General features: G+C 41.6%; 1 protein-coding gene across 1 annotated transcript in view; it reads right to left on the bottom strand.

Moving 5' to 3' along the window:
• The window catches only part of ARMC9 (armadillo repeat containing 9), a gene marked incomplete at its 5' end in the record, with an annotated part of 57,774 nt that extends 39,348 nt beyond the window's left edge, over positions 1 to 18,426 (bottom strand). Inside the window, 9 exons of the mRNA XM_082288197.1 lie at positions 193 to 228; positions 7,233 to 7,331; positions 9,190 to 9,347; positions 13,262 to 13,286; positions 13,913 to 14,005; positions 15,932 to 16,087; positions 17,099 to 17,269; positions 17,754 to 17,873; positions 18,376 to 18,426. Of these exons, the coding sequence (XP_082144323.1) occupies positions 193 to 228; positions 7,233 to 7,331; positions 9,190 to 9,347; positions 13,262 to 13,286; positions 13,913 to 14,005; positions 15,932 to 16,087; positions 17,099 to 17,269; positions 17,754 to 17,873; positions 18,376 to 18,426 (909 nt within the window). The remainder of the gene's footprint in view (positions 1 to 192; positions 229 to 7,232; positions 7,332 to 9,189; positions 9,348 to 13,261; positions 13,287 to 13,912; positions 14,006 to 15,931; positions 16,088 to 17,098; positions 17,270 to 17,753; positions 17,874 to 18,375) is intronic.
• Positions 18,427 to 23,653: the final 5,227 nt, after the last annotated feature.

Here is a 23,653-nt window from a genome sequence, read left to right as displayed (position 1 = left end):
GCCAGAACATCTATTCCATTCCCCATGCAATTTCCAAGCCCTGCACATTTGTTGGCTCTTCATAAACCACACAGTTAATGGTGTGACAAGTTAAAATGCAGAGAAAATTGCTGCACGTTGTGAAATGAAGAGAAATACAGACTGTGACAGACTGAGCAGGCAACGTGAAAGGAAATAAAGAGAGACACTTACATATCCGTCATCACAAGGGCTCATAGAGTAATATCCCTTTATAGGCAAACAGGCACACATTAAAATAAAGAAGATTAAAAAAAATAAGTTAACAGAAATAAATCACAGAGAAATGCACAGTTCTAAAAAACAAACCAATAAAAATTTGCTAAAAATTAACAGACTATTAGCTTTGAAAAGAAAAGTATAAACATGTTCTCCCAATCCTCATACTTGTATATCTTAGAACTGAAATTGCTGTGTCTCTCTTGTGATGTATTTGGAAGTTCTCCTCTCAACACCTGGCAAACACACCTAGTCTGCACATTGTTCCACACTGTCACTGTCAGAACAGCTACACACAAAGCACTGACAAATTTACAGGAATATATGACCTGTACTGCTCACTCCACTGAGGCAGCTAAGAGAGATACCCTGAACATGGTGTGGATCAGAAGCCCTCAGCTTCTGAGAAAGCACCTGCCACTATTCTCCACACTTACTTCGACTGGAGTTTCTGACCACAGCATAACAAAGGCTGAGAGAGACAATTTAAGGTGTTTCAGCAATGTTATCAATTCTTCATCCCAAAAGGCTCCAGGGGATAAACTAAGAAAGTTTCTGAAGGGAAACCTAGGATGTAGTTACTAAAGTAAAGAACGGTGGTAATTCACGGTTTGAGTAGTTTAGTACAAAATATGCCATGTTCTCTTTAAGTAGACGAAAATACTTGGAACAGCTTTGTATCTAAAAAGAACAGTCTTAATTTAAAATAAAAGTACACAGTTCAACACAATGAAATAAGACCAACATTAATTATTCTGTTTCCAATCTTTTTGTGCAAACGTGCCAGTACTTACTTTAGAGGACATATTTGTACAGATGAATAAGCACATAAATACCCTATTTAGCAGGCTGCTCTTTAACAGAAATATACAGCCTTACACAGAAGACATAAGAAACTTGCCACTCTTCACTGTGAGTAGAAAATAAAGTTCTTTTTATTCTTTAACCAGTTTTACAAATCTGACATTCTTGTTTTTATTACCATGACACTTAGAATTCCCTGATGTGAATGATTACTTTAACAGTGCTATACACACAGGTCCTGGCAAAGACAATTTAAAATTAAAGACAAAGGATGACATTGATAGACACCAAAAAGTGAGCAAAAGAAACCAGCAGATAACCTTTATCATGATGAGAGACATTTCAACACATGCATGACCTGAGCCAGTGAAAATGGATGTAGGCATCAAGACAAAAGATGACACTGAAGGAAAGTTTTAACATTAAAGGAAATCACAAAAGGTTGGACCAGACAACCTTTCAAAGTCCTTCCAAACTGGGCTATTCTATGATTTGAGGACAGTAACAGGAAAAGTTTGTGGAAACCCCTATAGAAAGCAACACCTTACCCTTAAAGAGCTCATGTAAACAAAAAACCTGCAGCAACTTGTGTAAAGGGCATTATATACTGTATCAGCAGGAAAAGAAAAACTTCTCCTCACTTACATGAAGAGGTAGGCTTGTTTCTTCTTTTCCATACATAAATGGAAAAATACAAAAATCATCCCATGGACAGAGATGCAGAAAACTGATATATTTCATCCAAAGCAAAGCTCACTTAGGGTAGATGCTGTTTGCTGCAATGAGCACTTTACTTTTAAATGGAAGAGCAAACATCCACATAATGCCTGGTGAATCCACTCTGAATGGTTTAGAGACTGATTTAAAAAACCAAACTAAAAACCTTCTATTACCCTGATGTTAGGTTTCATGCAGTCTGCTGGTGCAGAAATTTCACAAGTAAGAAGTGGAATACTTGCCACCAACTATTACAGGTTGATGGCACATGCACAGTTGCAGGAAAAAGCATGTTTGAGGGAAAAAAGCACAGAGTACAAAAAAAATAGGAGCCTGTGGTCGTCATTACAGCTATCCCCCCAAAAAAATTCTTCCCTGTTCACAGTTTGTAAATGACAGTTTAACTTTACAGAGGAGCTGGTAATTTTGTCCAGTGACAGAACTTAACCCACTACTTTTCTACAGCTTCAAGAGTGGTGTCACTCATTTTAGGTGGAGACCTAAAATTTGCGAGGGACATCAATTCACCTAATTGTAGCCACAGGTGGATATAATCAGACTGAATAGCAATAAAAACATAATGGGTATTTATTCTATTTCACTACACAGGTGCAGTATATGCAAACGTATATAAGACATGCAAACAACTTCACAGCTTTCAGGTCACAGAAAGATTCTCCAGTGGTTAACACCCATCTCTACTACTGACAGAAACTGCACATCTGAAGTAGTTTCTGGTTTACCCCAAATCCAAAATTTAGAGAATCTTATTACCTTATCCCTAATCCAAAATATTCCAGGAAGGTGTACACCTTACTTCAATCCAAAAAACCTATTTGTGGGTTTCAGACTTGAGCCTGTGCTACTTTTGATGGAGAGTGAATGTATTGTGTTTGTGATACAAAGCCAGAATCGTCTTGGCTTCAGGATGTGTATTGAGCAGAAAATTGCAGGCATCAAAAACTACAACCCCTGCTTCTTATCCACCAGACAAATCACTACTAGAAAAGGAAAATGGTAAAAAAAGGTAAAACTTATATCAGGAGTGTTAAAAATATAAGGGACTATGGTCCTGTAGTAGATTACTGTAGTTGAAACTACACTTTTCAAATGTACCATTACCCACATCAGATCCCTATCCAAATGAACACTAGATAGTCAGGCATTGATTAAATCTTCAAATAAATGTTTCCTCAGCTTGTCAGACCTGCTGCTCTGACCTTCTATTCTTAAATCCAGACCTTTTGCTCTGACAATCCTCTCAGGTTTCTTATCTCCCAGTTCAGTACCACACATGTCAAATGACATGATGGAAGATAACATTCAACTGGCAGCTAAGAGAAAAACCTTACGGTAAAACAGGACTTCAGAGAGGCTTTGGAAACATCTCCCAACTGTAACACAGTAGTGTGGCCTCTCTCCCACTGCATGCAGCAGATGCATCCTGTTAATGGATTGTACATCAGGCTCATGAGCTGACCCAGGAGGTCACAGAGCTGGCAAGAGACATGGAGTTGCTCTGCAAAAGAATGATATCCAATCCAGCTCACCAGAGAACACAAAGCTGACATCAGAAGCCCTTGCTAAGTAAGATTTCAGGGTATGATTACAATGGAAAACTCTTTTGGGTGTTATTGCCTCAGGTCTCAAAGCCAGTTTGGTAAGTAAGAGTTGCTTCTGGGATTTGTCCTGATACAAATTTCTTCCAGTTTAAAAGGACAGGCCTTCAACTATGGTGGGGGGCAAGCCCAGAAGCTGATGTTTGCACATTAACAACAGATACAGGTCACCCTCACTGTAATTTCAAAGCCTGAGACCTCACAGCTTTCTACTACACAATACGACTTTCCCCAACATTAAAATTTGAGCACAATGTACTGGGAACAAAATCAAGTTTGCATACAAATAATGCTACCAAGGATATAATCCAAGGTATAGTCCTTAATGTCCTTGGGCCATACTTCATTTTGGTTCAGTACTCATATAATCCTCCTTCCCAGCATAACTAAAACCTACCAGTATAGTGTAGCTGATGTAACAAAATATACTGTAAAGCCCAAGTGCAGATCTCAGAGAATGATGCAGTTTTAGCATTTTCTGCCCTCAGAACCTGACCCAAAACCTGGATTGTCCCGAGTTGCATCAGTATAACTGGCTGTGAACTCAAGAACCTCCTCTTTCCAAACTATGTAACGCACATCCACTCATACCCTAAATAACAGAAATTTAAAGTTGCATGACAGTTCAACAAAAAAGTGATTTCCTTGCTAATGATTTTCTTTTTCTGCTAATTTATTTAGAGATATTGATCCAGCAGAACCAATTTATTTCAGGGTCTTGTCCTGACGTTGGTGATGTCAGTGAGATAGGATCATCCTAAACAGTTAAGGTGAGGTGGGGGAAAAAAAACCCCAAAAACCAATGACCAACAAACCACCATATTTAATGCCTGATAAAACCCTTTAGACAACAACTGGGTTTTTTTAAACCTCTCACTTATCTTGCCTACAAAGAGACCTAAAGGTAAGGATGAACAAAGTAGCTGCCCCTCTGCTAGTCTCTTCCCTCTGCAACTACGCAGGTGGCTGCCCCTTACAGCAGGTTTGTGGAGTAGCTGGAAAGACCACACTCTAGTGCCTCTAAGTGGTTATGAGCAAAAAGTGAAGGAACCTTCCAACACAAATCCAGCACAGATGCTGTGAACTCGTGCTACTACTTAGTCTGGGTCACAGTGCCTCCAGCTTTATTCCAAAGCTTATGCAAAACCTGAAACCACTTAAGGGTAGAACAATAACATCTGAGTGTATAACAATGAAGTAGATGAATCCTTAAGAAAAAGTAATGGCATGCCTGAATGGCCTAGTGGCAAACAGTCAGAATTTTAGTCCATCTCCTCTGGCTTCCTGCATCAAAAAAGCCAGGGAGTGGTTAGAAATATTTTGGGATGATGGGAAAGGAGTCTCATTTTTCTTTTCAGAAGATAATCTCTATTTTCCTTCTAACATTTATTTGTGTTTCTACATGTTTGCTATTCATATATAAAAACAGAACTCTTTACATGGGAATTAAACAAGAAAATATGATCAATCAAGAGGGGACAAAAGGAGAAGATGAGGAAACCTGATTAAGATGTAGTGAATGTCTACATACAAACTTGATTAGCCCTCCAAAACTTGGCTAATGCCTCACAGAGCCTGTGTGAATCTGCTTCTAGAAACAACATGAGAGTTCAACCACAGTAGCTGCTAGAACCTCAATGTCAAGGCGTGACCTAAACCAGTCAAGAAACCCTTAATCTAAACAGTCTCAGGGCTGTAACTGGACTGGTCCTTCACTAGAGAGCTTGGCTGTCACAGCAACTACCTCAAATAGTGTGGATAAATGAGCCACAAAGTCACACAGAAATAGTTATGCTAGTAAAGCCTAGTATAAAAATAGATACAACTGTGCCAGAAATACACAGCTTTACTCAGTTAAGGGAGACAAAAATTTACTTGCAGCAGGGAAAAAAATCCACCACCAACACATTCTCTTTCTCTAACCTATCTGCACAGCTCGAGACTGTCAAAATGGCCACAGTGCCATAAGCATAGCAGCAAAGACACTTTTGGAGCAGAAATGCTTTTAGAGACACTTTTAGGGAAGCAGAAATCAGAACCTTGCATAAAGATGACGCTCTTCCCTCTGCCCCATTCCTAAAAGGGTTCAAGAGACCAGAGGATCAATGTATGATAGGAAGAATAGAAATAATGAGCAAAACCCTGGGCAAATGGAAAACCTTGAAAGCACAGCAGAAAAAGAGAAGTCTTGATGCAATCAGAGAGCAGGAACAGAAACAAAATGGCATGTGGCTGTACAGAATGGATGATCTCAGTACAGGGAAGGAGAAACACACACAACCTCAACATCAGATGGCAAAATTACAGAAAACTACTGGGGTACCTAAAGCATTATCTAAAAAAGCCACTGGCGAGGAAAGACCTCTGAAAGTTGTTGGTTGGAAGAAAGATGGGGCAGGAGGAGGGACATTACGGGATGGCAGATGACATAAGCTATGGACATGGTGTAAATCTGAGGGGAGCAGACAGCACCTAATATTGAGGTAGCAGACAAACAGATCTTGGTTCCTTCCTGAAACCCTAAAATAGCAGCTTTTGTAGGCTGCGTAACAGTGCACCTCCTAAATTCATAGCAGGTCAGAGAAAGGAGTTCTGACCATTAACAGAAAGTGAGGGCATTTAAAACAGCTTGAAGAGCAATTAGGAATTACACTTATCTCTGAAAATATTAGTACATAGAAAAGAAAATGAAGCATTTTTATTTTCTCCTTATCTTTCTGTAGCAAATTTTCAAGAGGAACAAAATGTACCCATAGCATCCTTGTTATTAAAAACCTTGGCTAGAATAAGGAGCAGGAATTTTATTTTCTTCTGCTTTTCTTTTGACACTTCACTAAGTTCTCCTGCTACCAAGTTAAGTACACATGAATCCCTGCCATGGCAAAAACAATAAGCACAGTTCATGATTTTGGCTTGTCTTTGTAAAACAGTGGCACACAATATTTTCTTAGTAAAATGTTTTGATGTAGTTTTAAGATTAATGCTTATTTGAAAAACTTGAGCAAGCTAGGTTTTAAAACAGCTTTTGTACTATCATTAAGTCATTTAAAATCTCACAGGAATAGTTTCATAGACACTAGAAACTATCCTAAGCTGTTTTTGCTGCTGAAAAATAACCCCAAAACTCTCTCTCCACTTAGGCAGAAGAGATTGAGCAGAACATAAATGAGCAAGGTGTACTGCAGTCAGCTGAAAAGAAACCAGAGAATGGTCAAGTGGGCAAAAACCAACCCTAGGGATCCTCAGCTGCTTATCCATAAGATCAAAGTTTCTTAGATAGGATGTTAAAAGACCATCACATAAATCAGTAAGGTAGCTTAGGTGTATCAGCTAACTGCTCATCTAAAACTGGCTCTTCCTCCTCTTTTCCACATTTGTTCTCATGATCCTGTGTGATGCTTCTCCTTCAGCTGGCTAAGCCAATTCTCTGTAGAGTTATAGGAGCATCACTGACAACAGAAAGGAACAGAGTATGAGTCAAGAGCTGAGCAACACCACTCCCTTTTTTTAGCTAAACTAAACTGGCTAAGATGTACCATCAAACCACACTCAGAACATTAGTTTTAGGATTTGGTTTGGGGTTTTTAAAAGCATTTTATTAGCATTTTAAGAGATACAAATCTTACTGTCCTCACAATAACAGAATTAACCATACTTATGCAGCTACAACTGCACAACCATGTCATTGACCAGCACCTGAGATCAACAAAACAATGTACTGCCATATTCTTATACAAGCTTGAACACATGAAGTTTTATCTTTCCCATTATAGAACATTTATTGTTCTATATACAGCTAAAATAGTATTGTCTTTTAAGATAGTTACTGTAAAAATCCCAAACATTTATACTTACAGTTCCAGGTCTTGTGAAGTCAATGCCGTGTGCTACCATTTGCTTCGTACGACTGCTAAACAAGCAAGCACAAACACTTTGAAGATACTCTGGTGTAATCTAAAAATTAGGAAACAAAGTGAGAACAGGATTACATAAAACTCACACTTTCTACTAGACAAGTGTTTCTATATTAAAGGTTGTTTGTTTGGTTTTTTTAAAGAGTAAGGAATCACACACCTGAGGCTCACTGACACAAGCACAAGGTATATACTGTAACTATCATTCTGTTCAGAAATTTTAAAAATTGTAAATTCTCTTTATCTGGGAATTGTTATGGTATTCACAAGACTAGTGCTAAACACTTTCAGAGAGTCTCGAAGAAAAACAGATTTTGTCACCCCTCTCTTTGCATACAGATTTTCATGAATCAAAAGGTTCAAAATCAAATTTAAAAATGAAGCAGTTCTGAGCTTTAAACAATGCTGATGTATTGTTTACCTAAAGAGCAGAACTTACACAACTGTCTTGTACAGCAGAAAGAATAAATAAGAATTACACATTACAGCACTTTGTTTTTCAATGCAAAACATCTCAGTGGGTTTAGTTTTTTTTGTTTTGGGAAGTCTACACCACAACAGAACAGCTTAATTTCAGGAGAGTTAGTACCTTCCCCAGAAGAGAGACGAGAGGACCAAGATTACAGAAATGCAACTGAGGACACTTCTGATATTCCCAGACCTTCAGCAGGACAATAAACCCCTTCAAATTCAGAACACCTTAACTTCAATATCACTTTATTCAGTACCCAGCTCCACTTTGGATTCAGAAATGACAGAATCCAGGATCCGTAACAGAAGAGCACCCTCAGCTGGACACACTTGGGAAGGATCAAACGAGCGCCCCACACAAGGCTCACAAAGGAAACGGAACAATATCCAAACAGAAGAGAACCAGCGTCCGGTTCCCAACCACAGAGGGTAACTGGATATCGCCTGGAGAGCACGGAGGTGTGAAATGGGAAGCAGAAAACCACTGACTGTGGTTTTTATTGTTACCGAAGCTCCTGTAAGCAGATACCTTCCCTAATCTGCTGTAAAGCATAATCCACCCCTATGGGCAAATTCTTCCTTGTAGTAATACAGAGCAGTGATCCCAGACGCAGTAACAAACCACAGGGTGTTCATGCTGATGACAGGAGGAAGGTACACACTGGCTTCTCAGCAGGCAGCACAGGAAATGCCAGGTCATTTTCCCTGCTATAAATTCACAGTTTCTTAAAAGCACCCAGAGGCCACTAACATCTGCTTTAAGAACAGCTTTCAGTGTACACAGAAGTTATGCTCCCGGAGGAGACAGCACAACACACGAAACAGACAATCAACTTCCTATAAAAAATACTCCTAAGAAAGTGGTACCTTCTTCAGTCACATACATGTGGCCCATTTCACATGATGAATAGCTCATTCACTCCTATCCCTGCTCCCTTTACCAATTAAATTAACAAGTCCAGTTTAGCAGAACAGAGAGCAAAGCTTTCCCTAACCAAAATTTTGGGTAAGACAATTGTTTCCAGTACCATGGAATTTAAAACAGACCTAACTGAAGTTTTAAATATATGACAGTTGTTGATGGGCTGGACTGCAGTCAGTAATCACAGAAATACCCTCTAATCACTGCTGATTAGAGAGAGCAGAGCTCAAAAGGGGACTCTCACAAGAGATCTGAGGTGTCTTGTGAGAGGGTGATCATTTTTTCAAGATTTCTGAGGCAGCACAGTTCAACACATTTTTTGCACTTCTTTTATCCTCCTTCACCAGAGCAATGGGAGAACTGTTCATCCCAGAGTGCTGTGTTTCATTAGTAAAGAGCCACAGTTCTAACAGAAATGCTCTTAACTATGAAGCTTAATTCACCCTTTGGTCTCCATTTTCTGGGGGGGGTGTGGAAGAAAGTGCACATCTGAATCATCTCTTACCGTCTTGCCAATGACTGTGGCCTCCAGAGAATCCACCAGCTCTGCAGTGACTCCAAGGAGGTTATGGTAGTCCACCTGCAATTTGTGAAATCGTTTCAGGTGGGTCATGTACCTGTGCTCGCACTTCACTAACTGTTGATGAAGATGTTGCATCATTTCTGTCAAGAGAATAATAAAAAAAGAAATAGCATCACCTATTCAAACTAAAGGACAAAAGAACCCACAAGCATTTTTACTGCTCTGAAGGGACAACCTCCATTTCTGAGGTGTGGAATTTGCCTACAAGGATAACGAATCCTAGCATGATTCCATTTCATTCCAATACCTATGAGTATTTATTATGCCTTAATTGTCCAAAGAACCAACTGCTTCACAGCTACAGTAGCAGCACAACTATAAGGCAGTAAACATCACTGAATACATTTGTGAAGAGGATAATCCATCATTTACTGGTTGATGGTAAACTATATTGCTTACTTTTAATATCCTCAGTTTCTGAAAATAACTCAAATTTGTCTTTCACTTCTATCTGAATAATAAAAAAGTTACATTTCTGATACATTTTGCTCCTTCAGGTTCAATTACTTTAGAGACAAAAGCAAACTGAGTACCAGAATCTGCATCCTTCCCCCCATTCTCAGACCTAGCCAAGCCCGTGTTCTGCATGGAACTGGGCACAGAACCTGGAGCAGTGGACAACAGTGTGCATATCTGTGACCAGACAAAACCATGAAGGAAGGCACAATAATTCCATTGTTACGGCTGATGTTTTGTATTTTGCTAGAATATTATGTTTTAAATTAGTTTGCTGAGAAGCCAGTACTGCTTTAGTGTTGTGAAAATGGCATTGGGCCCATCTGTGAACAGATGGAATATTTACCATAGGACTTTCTGATAAACAGTGGGAAGGAATCAGCTTCACTATGGAGTTTCAGACAAAAGTAGGATTCCCTCTCACAGATCTAAAATCTTTCTGGGTTAAAGGAAGCATTCTAAACAGCCCAATACAACACAGTTTATCTCATTGATATTTAAAGCAGTAGGTGGCAGAACAGCTTATTTTTGCTTTCAGAAAATATAACAAAATGATCTTTTTAATGGGATCTTTTAGAGAATATGTGCATTGGTAGACTTTAGCTATAAGACAGCTATAAACTGACAGTCTTAAAATAAAACACGGAGTACAGGAAGACACATTTTCTTACTTCTACAAGTTAAGTAAAAAAAAAAGACAGTTATTTTACTCTCAAAGACTCTTCCCCCCTAAGGATGGCTCCTTTCTGAGAACCATTCATGAACCACAGCATTCTTCACCTGCAGGGTTTGTGACTGACAACTCATACCAGGCTGCAAACCAAGCCACCTTAATGATATTTCTCTTACACTTCCTAGGAGGGAGCTAAACCTGGTGTGAAACAACAGAAGCTGTGACAAGCCACAGATCCTGTTCAAACCCAGCAAAACGCACTTAAAAAAACCCAGACCAATAAACAAAACACCACTAGAACAGTAACATTAAGCAACCCTGCTGAAAGTCCTAAGCTTTTTACAATTCTGTAAGCTGTTAAAATAACTCCAATCAACATTAACTTAAAAATCAGAGGAGTTAAGATAACTTCCAAAGACAACCAAATTATTCAGCCTTGATTACAGTAGTTCAACTTTGATCTTGTTTTTATTTCACAGCCATTACTGTTAAACTGCGACCACAGCTTTAATATGATACAGCTTCAAAACAAGAACATTTTTCTAAACTAACAAAGATTCTGAGAGCAACCATTGCACAAAACTAGCCACTCCAGCACTTTATTCTATTGCCTAGATGAGCAAATGGGAATTTTTATTTAACTGTGACACAACACATTCAATTCAAAAATTTCCAATGGATGTATGTAGAGCGTGACTTTCACTCAGAGGAAAGTTGGAAGCATCAAATCACAAAGCATAAACCTTCTCAGAGTTTGCTTGCTTTTCATAGCCCAGTGGGCAAAATTTCCAATGTTGAAAATACGTCTTCCAACTGCAGTCAGCAGGAAAAAACTACATAACCAAAACTCAATGCAGTCTCCTTCTTGCTTAAAAATGACTATCCATATTCTAAATGGACACTTTTCCACATACATAGTCATTTAGACTTTGGCAAATCTTGACAGACAGGTAGGTCACACTCCACCTTCTCTAGTGCAGCAGCCTGACACGCTTCTTCCACTCTCCCCCTCCCCAAAACGGTGGAAGAGTGGCTGTGAACTCATCCACAGATTTGTAATGAGGCAGTGAAGGGAACAGCAGCTGAACACAGTTCCAAAGACTTCATTCCCTCAGTTCCTGTTAGCAGAGAGGACACAAAGAAGGTCTGAAGCTCCCTGTGCAAGATGCCAACCATTCTGCAATTTTTTCCTTTCCAGCCAAACTGAAAACATATGGGAGAACTGTAAGTTAAGCACAACTGCCACACAAATAGCTTTGGAAGTCATATAGGAACTGAAATTTTTTAGCAAATGGGTGAAAAGCCAGACTGTAGCAGGTAAATCAGGCAAGGTAAACACACTGAACACTCCAGGACACCCTCAAGAGCATTTACAACCACCCCACCCAAACCTGAAGTACTTCAGCATGTCAGACTGATGACTGGCAACTATCTACAAAAGGCTGTTTTCAGGACTCTGCCACACTGCTCTTCATTCATGTGTTGTCTATAAATTTTCTTTGCATTTCCCCTTCACTGATAAAGTAAATATTCTCCAGCAGCGAGTAAGTGCTGTGGATCCCATGTGATGTGAGCAGGACACTGCAAAAATAACCTCTTAGATCCAAAACTTTCATATGAGACAGCCCTCAAGTAACCTTTATGAAAAGTCCAAACTGACTCAACCTCCAGGGCACGTAACAGATCTGCAAATTAAGGATGACCTGCATGAATTCAATTCCATGACAGTCCCTGTAAAAAGCACAGAACCTCCCCAAATTAAAAATAATCAGGCCCCAAGTAAGTCAGGCCCAACTGCGTAGCTGTTTCTTTTTAATAAGAGCATGGAATTATTGCCTTCAGGAAAGTCCTCCACAAGGAAAAAGTGTAACTTCTGGAAAATAAAAATCCAGAAGACCTTTCTATTATTCAGTGAAAGTCTAATGCAACAACACAAAGCACAAAATAACAAAAAAAATACATGGAACTCACACTGGGAGAAAACCTAACTTTCTCCTTACTTCAATCTACAAAGAGTAAATCCTCAGGATAAATTGACAGATTAAAATAACTCAAGAGGAAAAGTAATTTTAAGAATCCAACTGGTCTCATACAGATCCCTATATGAGAAAGTGTATGCAGAAAGTCAAGTGAAAAAATTAATGCAAGGTATTTGGAAACCCAAGCTCCATTCATTGAACTGATTTTTAAAAGGCACATATTTCAAGTGTTATCAGCATCTAACAGGATTCTGTGCTGAAATTATTATTTCTAAAGGTCCCAAGACACACACACACACTTAAGTGTGTAGAAGCAGCTTACCTCAAAATGCGACACATCAGCCAGTCACATTTAAATGAACACATTATTATTCAGGAGGTACTAATATACTCTATTTTAGGAGGTACTATTTAAACAGAATGACTAAACAGGAACAAAAATCAGCTTTGTCTAAGATCATCAGACAGTCATCAGAACAACTGAATGACATTTGAAATCTGGAAGATGCAGATAGGCCTAAGCAGGTAAGGGAAAGGAATCTGAGGCAACTTACTTTCATCAGAACTAAAAAATGAGAGCTGGTATGCACTTTTTATGGAGTTCTCCACTTCTTTTTACATATTTCAGGACAGAACAGATGTTGAATAAAAATCCCACTACTAGGCCCTTTCCCATTTCTAGTCATACTTACTGATACTTATTGACTGCTTGAACTTGACTGAGCTCAAAAAGTCTATCAATAGCTATGGCCAAGGCTGGGATCTGGATTTCCAAGGACCTTCTGCCATGCATCACTGGTTTCCCCACCCCTGCAGGAGAACCTCCCACTACTCTCACAGCCCATGACAATCTTACAGAACATCCTTACCACAGCCCAGCATTTACCTTTGTTGCACTGTCCACTCTCCTTCTGTTGCACGAGTAGGAGTAGTTCAGGAAAATGTGCATCTTTTCAGCATTTGTTCCAGAGACACAGAATGAGAAACTTGACCAAGCCAAATATTCCTACTGTCCCAGCCAACAGGCACTGCCTGATGTGCCCCAGAATACATAAATCAACAACAAATACATAAAAATCTCGTAAGCGCACAACTCACAATGTTGCATAGAGACTTGAGACCTTTTGCTGACCTTTGAGTGACCAAATAATTTCTAGAACCCTTAAAACCCCTGAAAAACTTTCAGCTAGTCCCTGAAATGGCTAATTTAAAATAATACTAACAGCTTTAGAAATGCTAAGAAAGAAGCCAGGTCAGGTTGGTGCCTTTGAGTATCCTGTACTTCATACATGGAAGCAAAGAATGATCATTTGATAAACATGTAGGTTCATGTGGATCTGTACATGGTCTGTACATGACTTTTTCAAAAGCTTATTTTTGAATGTGGTATATAAACAGTGTTTCCTATCATAGAAACACTGAAGTGCAACATTACTGCAATTCTGCAATAAATATTAGCAGCACAGTCTTGCAATAAATTATTCTGCCTCTTTACAGCGTTTCTAATTATCTGCAAAGTGTTTTCCTAGAAGGATACAAATATAGTGAGAAGCCGAGGGGTCTGTCTGGCTTTGAGAGTCAGAGACAGGAACTTTTCCAATCTTGTCCTTAAATCCAATGTCCAAGAATCCTTGAAAAGAAAAACAAATAATGACAGTTGTTCACCAAATATGTACACTCTGCAGAAAGTACTGCTTGGATCACAGCAACTTCCCACTAGTAAACAAGGCAGCCAGCATTAGATTGAAAAGATATTCCCTTCACTGTTACTGAAGTGAATGTGTTTGCTCACTCCCCATAAAAGCATACTGAAGTCAGAGGGGAGTTCAGTATTATTCCTAGACAAGAGTTCTAGAAACACAGTGTAGCTTTATTTAAAGTACAAAACTATCACACAGTGTGCCTCATGTGCACATGCAACAACTGCCCCAAAAGTAGAAGTACCTTTAAAATACAAGCAACTTGAGAAAAAGATAAAAAATTAATTTCACATGTATTAAATAGAGTACAAAATTAATAATTTTGCACTGCTCAGTTTTCATCTTTTGCTCCTAACAAGATCTGGGAATGGTAAGTTTTGTCAATAACTATGGCAAGTGTCATGACATGACATTGGTGATCAGGGTACAATGTTTCTAAAATAAGGATTTGGAGGAAAACAGCTCATGCAGGAAAAACATACCAGCAGAACAGACCAACAGCATTAACTGGAATGTTGTCCTCTGCCTGACGTAGTGTCTCATATGCATAGGAAAATAACAGTTAAGGAAAAAAGTCAAACTACACCTAGGAATCCACCAAATACTCATGTCTTCTATTTCAAGCCTTCAGTGAAGCTGGTTTCTCCTTGAAGAAGAGCCAGCCAACATTAGAAAAAGCTCTGTCTTCCAACAAGCAGCAGGAGCTTCCTAAATTTACTGCTGTATACATATATGTTGCAAGCTGTCCTCACAGCTCGGATTTGCCCTTATTTCACCATGCTGGAGAGTGTAGAGAATTGACTTGTTGCATTTACCAACTCAGTATCCAGACAGTGGTGTACCACAGCATGCTGTGTATTACCAAAGGAACCTTGCCTCCTACAGAGAGGAGTGCATATTATTTTTCAAGACGTTATTACACAAACCAACAGGAACTCCAGCTATATAAAGCATCAGATGCCTGAGAAAAATATATGCCATAAGAACACTGCTTAGTAAACCAGTGACTCACTGCTGCTCTTTCTCAAACATAAAACAATCTGTGTTTCAACACTACCATGGAATGAGTTGTATAATTCCCACAAGAAAATATGAGTGAGTGTGGACTAAGAGCTTGGACACTGGGTTACTCTGAATAAACCTGAGGATCTCGTCTTAGATAAGGCATTATAAAAAAATGCTGCTAAGTATAATTTAAAAAGAGTAGTCATATTCCATCTCTGAGGTCAACCAGTCTGTCTCATTATTTATAGCCAGTCCTGAAGGAAAATGGCAGGATATGCCTTTTTTTGGTGTTAAACTGGAGCTCCTCTTCAGTTGGTACTTCCGAAGTCAGCCCTAGGGCAACTATCACTTCAGCTTTGGTTTGATATCAAAAGCAGTGTGGCAGCAATGGAGGCTGAAGGCATCTCCTTGCACTGGAGTGGCTGCCCACAGCTGCTCAGCCAGGCCAGCATAACTGCCCACGTGGTCAGACAGGGAAGCATTCAGAGCAAATAACTCTAAAAAATACTGTACAGGCTTTACAAACAAATTTGTGTAGGTATATGTACGTGGGAACTGTTTACACACACATTCACAGACAAGAAAGCAACTTCTTGATCCAGCCCAAGTGCAGCTACACAACCAGACATTTCCAGCACAACAGAGAAGTGAAGGTGCAGTTTTGCACTGCAGGAGCAAGCCATCAGCACATGAAATGGTGGCTGTACCTTCCCCACAGGAATTGCCAACAATACTTTAGAACACCAAACCACAGCTCTGGAAGTCATCACCTAACCTGCCACCTGCACGGTATGCAGAGGGTGCTCAGTGTAAGTCATCATAAGCACCATCTCTGCAACACAGATACTTACCTGGAAAAGTTCTTTAAATGAAGGATGCACCATGGGGTTCGGAACAAAAGGCAAAGCATAGAAGGGAAGAAACTCTGTAGTCTGGCTCAGTGCAGTTCCTTTTGTTTCCAGGTATGCCTTAAAATAAGAAATCCTATCCTCAAATTCAGCTTTGTCCTAGGAAATAAAGCAGCAGCTTTAATTTAGAAAACTACCATTCTGAATGCACTGTAAAGCTGGCAAATAAAAGAAGAGACCCAAGTATATTAATATCAAGTTTGAAATTCCAGAATATTTGTTATCTAAAGAACAGTATTTATTTAACTAGAGAACATATTGTATGTTTTCACCAGTCATAAAGGAAAATGTTAACCAATATTGTTGTTTCTGTCATCCAGGTCCAAAGAAAGAAGAGACAGACAATTGCTTTTTGCATGTAAATTATTCCTGCTCACTTCAGGCTAGATTTTTAAAGAAAAATGCCATTTCTACACCCAGGGCAGAGAGGAAACACCTACTGTAGACATGCTTTATTCCAGTGGTAAGTGCAGAAACAAAAAAATCCACCTGCACAGCACTGGGAAGTGGAGCTGGCACACAGAATAGAACAAAAGCTCCTTAGAGGCTGGAAAACAGACTGCAGGCATCCAAATACTCCTGCAGCAGCTGACAGGTGAAGGGCAGGAGCTATTAAGCCCTGGCTGATCTGGCTCAGTCCAGGCTACTTAAATGTCTCTTCATCATAAAAGTTCCATGTAACAGAGATTTTAATTTTTAACATCTTGGGATTATATTTCTCAACATTATATACGGAGCTGGTCAAAACTGAGCTTTGCCATTTCATCAGAAATTATTATATTTCAACTCACAGCTTCAGTCCAAACTCAAAGCAAAATAAGTGTTTTAAGAATCTGCTATGATCTACAATTACAAGTGTGAAAGTATTGCCATGTGGGTATTTTCCAACTTGAAATACTTCAGGAACTGCAGGCTAAGGACAGTTCCAACTTCCATCTCTGTACTTCACAATACAAAGGATCTGGTTGATCTAAAATGCAGACTGTGCCCAAAACTGGAAACATATTCTTGGAATGATTCTTAGAGAACACCCCATCCTCATCCACACTAAAGACAAATAAATGAAGTAAAACAAACAGCAATGTGAGGTGAATTGTGAACTAAACTTACAGGCTTTCCCATAGTTTGTTTCAAGAGGAAGGTGGCAAAGTAGATGTGAAGATAGAACTCCAGGTTCTGAGCAGCTGGATCACTGTCATGGACTGAAGAAAAAATATGCTCCTCCCAGAGCTGGAAGAAAACTTTCTGATCACCATTTTCAAATGCTGTGAGTAGATCTTCCTGTGAAAGGGAAAAGCATCAAGTGAAAACCCAAACACAGAAGAGCCACATTTTCTCAGCAGTAAGTTAGTGAATGCAGAATTCCAGTGCCATCTGAACACTTAGAATTAAAAGTTTCATTCAAAAATCTCCCACCATTCAATGACCACCCAAATATTCTTTCTTCACGTATCTTTAATATCTTTGAGAGCCTGTATCAACCATCAATACAAGAAGCAAAGCCCAAATTTTCAAGCATATCAGTAAAAACTTAAAGTAGTGTAAATCAAAACTAGTGTCTTGAGTTCAAAATGACTGGAGTTCTGGAAAAAAAAAATAACCCCAACCCCAAACTTGAAGGTTCCTGTGCTGGAAGAAGACTGCTAGGAGATTTCTCCAAATAATCAAGAATCTGTTCAGACAGTTCACTGTTGTAGTAACTCACAGGGTGGTTAGTGGCCTCTATTTTCATTATTACTCAAAATAAGTGTAAATGATGCATTACCTGAACAGGCAATGAATCTTTTGAGGAAACATCTGCTGGCTGAGGCAGTGGCTTCCCTTTTATTTTACATTCCTTTTTAAGTACTTTCACCGTTTCTTGAAATCCGGCAAAATCCAAATACTACAAGACAAAAACATAGAGGAATGACATTTGTTAAATGATTAATACTTCAATAAGTGATTAATCCTTTATTATTAATGCTTCAATGAATGACCCATGAAATGCCAAAGTTTCTCTGTAGGATGGTCCATAAATGCAAAGTGATAAACCACGAACTGATACCTTGTGGTAGGAAAATAACATCTACAATTCCTCCTGCATCCTAGAGACAACTGAGTACACCCTCTCTGAAAGAATGATGCCCCTTGGTTTAGCCAGTAATTTTGTTCAACCAAACAAGAAAATTTTACTGCTGGCATTTAATGGACACTGAGCCTTTTGAACCTACAGAGCATGACAGGAGTCAGCAAGATTTCCGAGTGCAGCAACATTAGCCAGATAAGTAACTCCAGAATTTAGACCTCAGTTACAATGCCTGACTCTGAATACAAACACTGTGAAATCTTGCTTGCTCATTGCAACAACAACAACAACAACAACAACAAAGAGAGAGAAAACCAACCTCTTTCACTAGTCCAAGTAACTCAGCTTCGTACGCTAAAACATCACCCATCGCTAAGGGCTGCTGCTACTTCTCATCGCTGATAAAGCTGGGAAATGGCAAAGAAGGGAGGTGTTAGTGTACAGCACAGGACTCACACAGCACAGCCCATCAGCCACAGCATCTCCAGAGGGCATGAGGAGGAGAGACACACACACACAGATATACACACACACACATAGGCACACACACACATAGATACACACACACAGAGATACACAGATACACACACACACACACACAGAGATACACACAAAGAGATACACACACACAGATACACACACACAGATACACACACACAGATATACACACACACACACATAGGCACACACACACAGAGATACACAGATACACACACACACACACAGAGATACACACACATATATACACACACACAGATATACACACACAGATATACACACAGATATACACACACACAGATACACACACACACACAGATACACACATACACACACAGATATACACACACACACACAGATACACACACACACACAGATACACACAGAGAGACACACACACACAGATACACACACACACAGATACACACACACACACACAGATATACACACACACACATATAGATACACACACACACATATAGATACACACACACACATATAGATACACACACACACAGATACACACACACAGATACACACACACACACACACAGATACATACAGGCGCCAAAGTCTACCTGCCCCACTCCCACCTGCACCACATCGCACTGCCTCACAACCCCCCTGCTCCAATCCCACCTGTCCCAGTCCCTCCTGCCCCACACGCTCCCCTGTCCCCCATTCCCACCTGTCCCCCACTCCCCGCGGTCCCGATCTCCCCTCGGCCGCCGCCGGTGTCGCCCCGGCAACCGCGGCCCCTCCCCCGCGCCGCGTGCACGTGACCGCTCTCAGCCAATCGCCGCCCGGGACCGGCGCATCACGTGGCGGGGGCGCGCCCGCGGCTGCCGGGTGGAGAGCGCCCCCTGTCGCGCGGCGGGCGGAGCTGCAGCGCCCTGAGGAGGCTCCGGGAGGGTCTGGGGTGAGTTCGGGTTTTTAAATGAAGAACTGCCTTAAGAGGGGCTCTTGTGCCGCCTCTCCGCCTTGGGCAGGGAAAAGCCTTCTCGCTTGGAAGTTCGTTTGAAACCTCCCAGCTTGGGAGGCTCGTTTGGAAGAGATGTCGGGGGACGGGGGCGGAGATTTGCTGGGACGCAGCACGGCGGGAGGAGGCTGAACCCCAGCCCTGGCACGGCCGGGGAGAGCCATGCCAGGAACGCACGGGTCCGACAAGTCGTTGCCTGATGGAAGCCCCACCGAAGCAAAGGGGAGGATTGGCCAAGCCCCTTATCGAGTCGTTGTCCCTTTCCCAGTTAACAGTGCTAATGAACCTCTTCCCTTTAACATCAAGTCTCCAGCAAACATCAGCTCCACACTGTGAAACAACACCGAATGATCAGTTATGTCCTGCCCAGGGTCTCGGTCCCACTTCATACAGTCTTGTTTTCCACCAGAAAGACCCATTCCTCTGCATCTTCCACAACCAGACACAGTGCAGCACCATCTTGCTTCCTTTAAAACTCTCCTAAAGTGAGCCGCTGAACACAGAGGCTTGCATCTTTGCCCATGATAACATCTAATTCCCCAATTTATCATCCATCAGAGGTGTCCTCAGTTAAAGAAATCCTGCTGTGGAAGGAATTTCTCCAGGAAATTAGGAGAAACATCGCCAGTTTTCTTTGGTCTCCCTCCTTCCCCAGCACTTCCAGAAAGCAGAGGAAAAGGCCTAGGAAGTGCTGGAAGGAAAGAGTGTGAAAGCTGGCTGGAATTTCTGGGAAGCATATCAAACTGTTCAAGAAGCACCCTGGAATTCCTGTCCATAATCTCTGCAAATCTCTCTGCAATTCCTAGAAAGAACAAGGATAGTCCTGGGAAGCACAAAAAAATACCCCAAAAGTAATGGAAAGCTCGTAGAGTCCACTCTGAATTTCTAGAATGCTCACTGAAAAGCCACAGAAAGCTCATTGAAATTTCTAGAAAACCCATGGATATTTTAAAGAGAGCACCAGGGAATTCCTAGGAAGCAACAGGAAATTTCTATTCTAAGCATTAGTTTGTGTTCTCATGCTCCCTGGGTGTGTGACAATTAGCATTCAAATTAGCTTTGGAGCTGCTGCGGGTACTCTTAAGTGGTCAGGATGGTGGTGATTGAGCTGGCTACTGGGATTTCTGGGTTTGGAAATTTCTATACTAAATACCAAATTTATATGTTTATAAACAAGCATAGCATTTATACACACTGAACTTCTAACAACATAAACAGTGGATATACTCTGCATCTAGAGAGTATCTCTACACCAGAGTTTTCCTCTTTCTGTTCCCTCTTCTCTTCCAGAGATCCCACAATAGCAAACTTTAACTATTAACGTTGAGGTTTTCCCTGCTTGAGCCCATCAGACTCCTGGCTCATCCCTGCAGGAGGAAGGACTGGGTCCCTTGGCCATTTATAGCCCCCTCACCTCCAGTGTGAGTGCAGCCTTTGGGATCCTTGCTCCAGCTGAAGAAATGCCATAACCCTGTAAACTCCTCCTCCTGTTTGTCACCTGTCCCTCTAACTTTTTTAAGGAGTGAGACTCACCTTAGAGAGTGGCTCCAAGGATTTGAAGCAGACCAGCTGCAGCTGCCCTTCTCCGTAAAGGCAGCTGCGCTTTCCCCTGTGTTCCCTCTCCCCTGCTTTAGTGTTGATCAGGCACTGTCCATGGCGAAAGAGGGATTTACAGAAATTCTCATTTTCAGCCTGATGTGCATCCAGCTGGCTTTCTCCTCTGAGAAGCCAAACAGAACTGATGTCGTGCCCTCGGCAGGATGGTGGGAAGGGCTGTGTGGGATCCGGGCTTTGCTTGATCACGTTTTTTTGTTTTTTCTCCTCACATTCTGGCAGAATTTCTCCTCCAGTGAGCAGGCAAGGCTCTTGTGCCTCGTGTCACACTCCTGGGGTTCTTGGGGAGGGACACTTTTTCAGGGAGGTGCTGCCCAAGGAGGGGGACATCCACCCACTGGCCAGCACCTGGGCTGCTCAGGAAAATGCAAAGCTTGTGCCTCAAACCTGAAAAGCAGGACTCCACTGTCCTGTGTATCCAAAGAAGGACACTCACCATCACCTGGGGCATCACCCCAGCTCCACAGTTTAGGTTTTCCTTGGGGCAGGTGTCACTGCCATCTCTGCCAGGGGTTGAGCATTCCTGGGGCTGGGCCACTGGCTCTGTCAGCTGCAGATCCCAGACTGGATCATAATCTGTTGCTTGATTTGAAAAGAGGAGGCTGTTCTCTGTGCCCAAGTGGAAGATTTTGCAGGAAATTTCTTCTTGCAATAGCCTTTCCAAGTGGTTGCATTAAAAACAAAAGCAGTCAGGGAAGAGAGGAATATTTTTCAAAGCTTAAGCATCCTCGTATTTTCTGTGTCAAACTTCAACCCTTACTTGCCAAAAAAGATTTTAGTTTGGATTTTCAAAGAATACTTTGAATGAGCTTTGGGGCAATAAATAAATAAGAAGTTATTTGAGATTTTAGTTGATGACACACTGTTGGTTCTGTTGGAGCACAAACTGGCCCCTACTGGGACTGGCTCAGGCGCAGAGGGGTTTGCTTGGACCAATGTCCTGTGCTGATGCAGCTGAGATGCTGCTCACACACTGAATTACACAGCAACGCTTCCCCAGGGCCCTCTGCACAGAAAACCAAGGCAATGGAATTGCAAAACCTCTCTGCTCTCCCCAGTATCAGGCTGCCATAAAGCTGTTTTGTCTCCATTGGATAGGGCTTGTTCAGCTGCTGCTGAGCCTCAGGTTTCAGCTCTCCTCTCTCTCCCCAGGAGGATTCGGTGAGCCCACTCAGGCTATTTATATCCCACCGTTCTTCAGTAATTTCCTGTCCAAGTCCTGACCAGGAGAGGCACAACAGAAACTTTGATTTTGTGTCCTGGGATGCATGAAGGAGGTGACAGGGTCAACCCAGCTCTTCTTAAGATCCAGAAAGCTCTTGGCCTGCTCAATGAAGAGCAGAGAGGGAGGAGGGACCGGCTGGTGGGTCCCCAAAAAGCTCCTTTCAGCTCCACTGCAAAACAATGAAGGAGGCCCCAGGCACTTGCAGCCCAGTGCTGAAGGAGCCAGAGCTTTCTTCTCCCAGCAGGACTTCACAGATGAGGACAGGAGCATCCAGGGCTCAGCCTATTCCCCTACAATATCAGCCCCCTGGGTATCTCAGCTGCCCCCCTGGAGGAGATGCTGCTTTCTCCAACCTCTGCAAAACCTTGCTGGTGCCACCACCCTGGTCTGGAAGGAGGGAGTTCTCCAGCACTTTCTCTGTTCCTTCTTCCCAACAAAATAGCTGATGGTACCTCTCCAGCAGAGATCACCCTTCAGAGATTCCTTACAGGAAAAGAGCTGACATCCAGGGGAGATGGACTGCTTTTTTGAGGCTGGGGGTGCCTCTGTGGAGAATGACATCAGCTCAGTGCCCTGGGCCCAAAAGGGGCCCCAGCTGGGCCTCCTGACATGTGCCCACCTCACACATGGGTCATTAAACTCCCAACCAAGGCAAATACCAGTGTGTGAGAGGGCTGGTTTGCAGTAACAGCGAGGCATTCCAGCAAAAATGGCAGGGAGCTGGGGGAAAGGAAGAGCTAGAGATGGTCCATTAGAAAAAAAGAATATGGAGAAAATAGTTTGGGAACTGGATGCACAGAAACAGCAGGACAGAGAGCTTCATCATCAGGAGAAACATCCCCAGTCCCAGTGACCCTCACTGCCCTCATCACATCAGCACAGCTTTGGTGCTGCCACCAACACAGGCCAATGGCCACCTGCCTGACTACTCAGGGACAAATTGCAAAACCTCCAGGCCTGCAAGAGGAGCAAGCATCAGGTTTCATCTGTGAAGGAGCCCATGAATGCTACTGTCCAATGCAAGTGTTTCCAGCAAATTATTTTCAGCTGCTTCTTGTCCATCCCTGAACCCCAGATTTCATGCTTAAGCTAAAAATAAAAAAGATCTTCATGTGAGGTTAAAGTAAACAGAGAATTTGCCCAGCCCTGCAGGAGCTATCTCAGTTCCTCCTCTGGGAGGGCATGGTGGGGAAACAAAAAGTTAATCTATCTTGGTTCTCATTGACACAAAATAGAAAAACACAATGAAATGGGAGAGCCACCCTAAAACTGAGAACAAAG

Source organism: Coloeus monedula (assembly GCF_965178545.1).
Source record: "Coloeus monedula genome assembly, chromosome: 10".
Classification (NCBI taxonomy): domain Eukaryota; kingdom Metazoa; phylum Chordata; class Aves; order Passeriformes; family Corvidae; genus Coloeus; species Coloeus monedula.
The sequence above is the reverse complement of the archived record's forward strand: the minus strand, read 5'-3'. Positions and strand labels throughout refer to the sequence as shown.